The sequence below is a fragment of the Echinops telfairi genome, unplaced genomic scaffold (genome assembly GCF_000313985.2).
Source record: "Echinops telfairi isolate 266 unplaced genomic scaffold, ASM31398v2 ScPeMD7_11;HRSCAF=52, whole genome shotgun sequence".
Taxonomy (NCBI): Eukaryota; Metazoa; Chordata; class Mammalia; order Afrosoricida; family Tenrecidae; genus Echinops; species Echinops telfairi.
Window position 1 is genome coordinate 251,800 of NW_022103908.1, and position 4,399 is coordinate 256,198.

General features: G+C 43.7%; 1 protein-coding gene across 3 annotated transcripts in view; it reads right to left on the minus strand.

Annotated features, from left to right (window-relative positions):
* NEK3 (NIMA related kinase 3) overlaps nucleotides 1–4,399 on the minus strand; it is a 27,395-nt gene that overhangs the window by 13,251 nt on the left and 9,745 nt on the right. For all 3 annotated transcript variants that reach the window (XM_004711262.2, XM_045287189.1, XM_045287190.1), the window contains exon 7: nucleotides 3,066–3,120. In XM_004711262.2, coding sequence (XP_004711319.1) covers nucleotides 3,066–3,120 — 55 coding nt within the window. The remainder of the gene's footprint in view (nucleotides 1–3,065; nucleotides 3,121–4,399) is intronic.

A 4,399-nucleotide genomic window follows, 5' to 3' on the forward strand; every position in this document is an offset into this window, starting at 1 on the left:
TGATGAGTCGTATGAGCCCCCAATAAAACGATTAAAAAAAGAAGAAAGCTGGAAGAGGGGTTATGTTGAGAGACTGCACACGAATCATGTGCCACTATAGATGAGCTCGGCATAAACATATTCATTCTTCCTGAACACATTAGCAGCCTGGCCTTCTCTCCAAACGCTATTTCATGAAGAAGAAATGCACTGTGACAAAGCTAAGTCTAGGCTAAAGCAGGCTAAACAAAAAGAGCTATAATATGGATACAAAACTGAGAGGAACTGAAAAAGACCAAGAGTTGGAGGAAATTTAATAAAAAGAGTAATTAAGGGCTAAAAGCAATAAGTGGATTTTGGTGAATGAAGAATGTTGTAAAACAATACCGCTTACAGAAATCCCAATAGACATTCTCTTTAATCTTTATTTGCACATTATGTGTTTTGGGTTGTTTTTTTTTAAGGCTCTGCATGTGTGGCCTTATTTTAACTATCATCACTGACCAAATGCAACTATTTAAACAGAGAAGATGTGAAGTATATGTATCCAGGAAAATAAGAATAAAATTTACTTGCAACATCAAAAAAAGAAAGAAAATGATGATGGTGGTATATGTGCAAATGTGCTTGACACACTGGATGAATGTATGGAGTGTGATAAGAGATGTAAGTGCCCCCAATAAAAGAAAAAAAATTATAGTAATTTTATAAACTTACCACTTTTCTCCCTAAAGTTATCCTTAAAATAAACAAGCAAACAACTAAAACCCCTCACTCAGTTGAGTCGATTCCAACTCCTAGTCACAGTAAAGGCCAGGGTTGAGCTGCCCCTGGAGGGTTCCGAGACTGTAACTCTTCACCGGAGTCGAACACCTCCTCTTTCTCCCACGGAGTGGCTGGTGGCTTCCAACCACTGACCTTGCAGTTCAAGCCCAACTGGTCACCACTCCCCCACCAGGACTCCTCTGGCCTGAAGAGAGTATTCAAGACATCTTATGATGGTTCAGGAAAGAGAGTAACAATCTAGAAACAGCCTTACCATTGCTCTGGGCACTTCATTTGTTGTACTCAGCAGTCTTACAAATTCACATTTGTAATATACATTTAAAATCAAAGTAACACACAGGCCCGGTTGTAAAGGGAGCCGAATGACACCAATAGGCTTATCAAACGTGGCGTATTCTTTTGCCCCACTCCTTCCCAGGCACCCCAGTAACATGCACCTTCAACTTTCACAGCTAGAAACATCATCCACAAGCTTTTATCATGCGTGTCATTAAGGTAGCTATTAACATCTGACAAGAGAATGGGATATAAAATGACATACCAGAATACCACTGAAATGTTGTTTTCTTATATAACATACATTAGAGCTAACACTAGATGCCAGCCTTGGTAACACCTTAAGAGTAAGTTGGCATTCTGCCTTGAGAGTTTATTAATGACACCATTAAAAATAATGCAGGTGCAGATACAGGAAGGCAATAACCAACACATAATAAAGCCCAGATATTGAAAACAAAAAACTGAATCTACCGGGTCTCAGGCTTTTCACCTTGAAGCTGGAATTTCAGGCTCCTAAAGGTCTCCACATTAATTCTCCCTTAAAGTGGAAAAGAAACAGGCTGTGTGCCAAATACTAGGCTACAACAGGGCTTAAGAGCTCTGGGCTGCTAACTGCAAGGTCGGCAGCTCAAATCCATCAGCCGCCCCACAAGAGAAAGATGCGGCTTTCTACGATTGTAAAGATTTACAGCCTCGGAAACCCCAAGGGGCAGTTCTACTCTGCTCTAGAGCTGCTCTGAGTCAGAGCAGTGTGTGTGTGTGTGTGTGGGGGGGGGGGGGGGGGGGCAGTAATTTTAAAAATCGTGCTTAGGACCTAGTCTCCCTAGAAAAAATTACAACCATGGATCAGAATCTCAAGGAAAAGGTAAAATCAAGGAGATAAAGAATATAATCATCAATGAGAAAGGGAGCATTTTGAGTTTATTTGAACGCAACAAACTGGTTCTCAACTTGGGCTGCGCACTCGAAGTTACCTGATTTAAAACAGGACATCCCAGTCACCCTCTGGATTTTCATGTAATTACTCTGGTGTGAAACCTGGGTAGCAGCCTGTTTTAAAGTTCCCCGTTTCTCTAGCTGTGTAGCCAGCAGTGTGGGCCACCAATGTCTCAGGAAGAACCCCTTATTCTCAGGGCCTGGCTCCAGCGAGCTCTTGTCCTCTGGAGGAGCTTTAGGACTGTTCTCAGCCACGGCTTCAGGTCCCGCACGTGCTCTCAAAGGCGCCTACGAGAAAGCTTGGAGCGCTGAGTTTCAGTCCATGGCCAAAGAGCAGACTCTAAGTCCATGCAAACCGAGGCCCTCAGAGAGACCCACACTATGAATCCTGGGACTGTGTAACAGACAGCTGCTGAGCAGGACAAGTTGTTCAATCTTTCATTTTAAAATAACTTTGAAAGGGATACGTCCATTTGAAAACAAAGAACTACATAAAAGAATAAAATCAGGCAACATCTATTTCTCATGATATTTCTGTTAGAGAGGAAACTCCCATGATGGAAATCTAACTACAAAAAGATACGTACCCAACTCCAGAAATTAAATAACGGCACTTCCCGTTAGCAGTGAAATGGTGGGCTGCTTATCATAAGGTTCAAGCCCACCAGCCGACCCACGCGAGAGAGATGAGGGCGTCTGCCCTGCACAGACTGACAGGCTTAGAAACCCTAGGCATCCACTGTCCTGTAAGTCTTTACAAGCAGCAACTACTCGCTGGCAACAAGTTCCATGCAGATTGAACCCAAGTGGCCACTCCAATTGGAGAATGATGTGGTCGGCTTCCTCTGAAAGATTAGGGGTCAGTTCTACTCTGGCCTACATCGTCACTGTGAGTTGGAATTGACTGAACAGCAATGGGGTGTGGATTACAAACTACTCATAGTTCAAGGCAGAGACGACAGCAAATGAAAACAGATAAAAACTTCGCTGATGAATGAGCTCCAGAGAAGCACAGCACCAAGCACACGACTTAGAACTTGGCCCAGGAGGAGCAGCGGCCTGCTCTTTCTGTCTTGTATACTTACTGGATGTTTAAGGGTACAGAGTTCATACAGGATGCATCCCAAGGACCAGATGTCACTGGAGGCACAAAGAAGCAATGTGGTAAGTGGATCACGAGTGACATAGATGGAAGAGATGTGGAATATGAAAATGGGTCTGAAAATGTTGCTGTAAAAATGCATGCCTTTACCAAAACTATCAAAATATGTAGCTACCGTTTGAAGCATCCTCCACCTACACTCAGACACTTCTAAAGGCGATGTTTCCATCTCTCTAACCCTTCCCCAAAGAATTCTGCAAACTTCCATTGGTACCCTATCAAAATGGCCGTTTGGACATCCTCCGGGGCTCGAACTATGCTCTACTCCTCACTCCTGCACTGCTCACAGCATCTTCCTTGGCCTTCACCGTTTTTGCTGACCTTGCTCTTATAGTATACTGTCTTTCCCTTCACCTCAGTTAATATATGTCCACCTCTAGTGAATTCTTTACCCTCCCTTCCCTGCTAATCAAGGGAGCCCTGGTGGCATAGGAGGTTATGCACTGAACTGCTAACCACAAGGTCAGCAGTTTGAAACCACTAGCTGATAAAGATGAGAATTTCCACTCCTTTAAAGATTTACAGGCTTGGATACCCACGTCTGGCACATCAGTTATCGATTTTATCACTTGATCTCCCTCTGGACCCATTTTAAAGTTGTTTCCGTTTTTAATATTTTCTGCTTCCTTTTCAACAGAGATTTTTCTGTTTTCTTTTGTCACTGTTGTTGAACTTTGTGTGTTTGCTGGCTTCCTGTTTGGGTTCTGTATGATTTTCTGTATATGGAATCCAGAATAAGTAAATCTATAGAGGCAGTAAGTGGTTTAATAATTACCTGGGGGCAATGGCAGGGGAGGTTGGGGGGAAATGGCAAGCTAACAAGAATGGGAATGAGAAAGAATAAAATGTTCTGAAATGGATTGTGATGATTGCTCTGCTCTTCTTCATATGATTGAGTTGTGTGATAAAACTCTACTACAAAAATGAAAAGATGGCCCCGGAGCACAGAAGAGGCCAGCCTTCCCTCCAGAGCTGGCACAGAGAGAGCTGGGGCCCTGAAATTGGATCTCGAGCCTCCCAAACTGTGAGAAAATAAACTAGTTTGTTAAAGCCTTCCACCTGTCCTATGTCTGTGACAGCAAGAGCTGATGCTGCAGGCAGGGAGTTACTGAAGGTGGTTCTTTGACTGCTGCAGGGCAGGGAGTTACTGAAGGTGGCTCTTTGCTGCAGGGCAGGGAGTTACTGAAGGTGGCTCTTTGCTGCAGGCAGGGAGTTACTGAAGGTGGCTCTTTGACTGCTGCAGGGCAGGGAGTTACT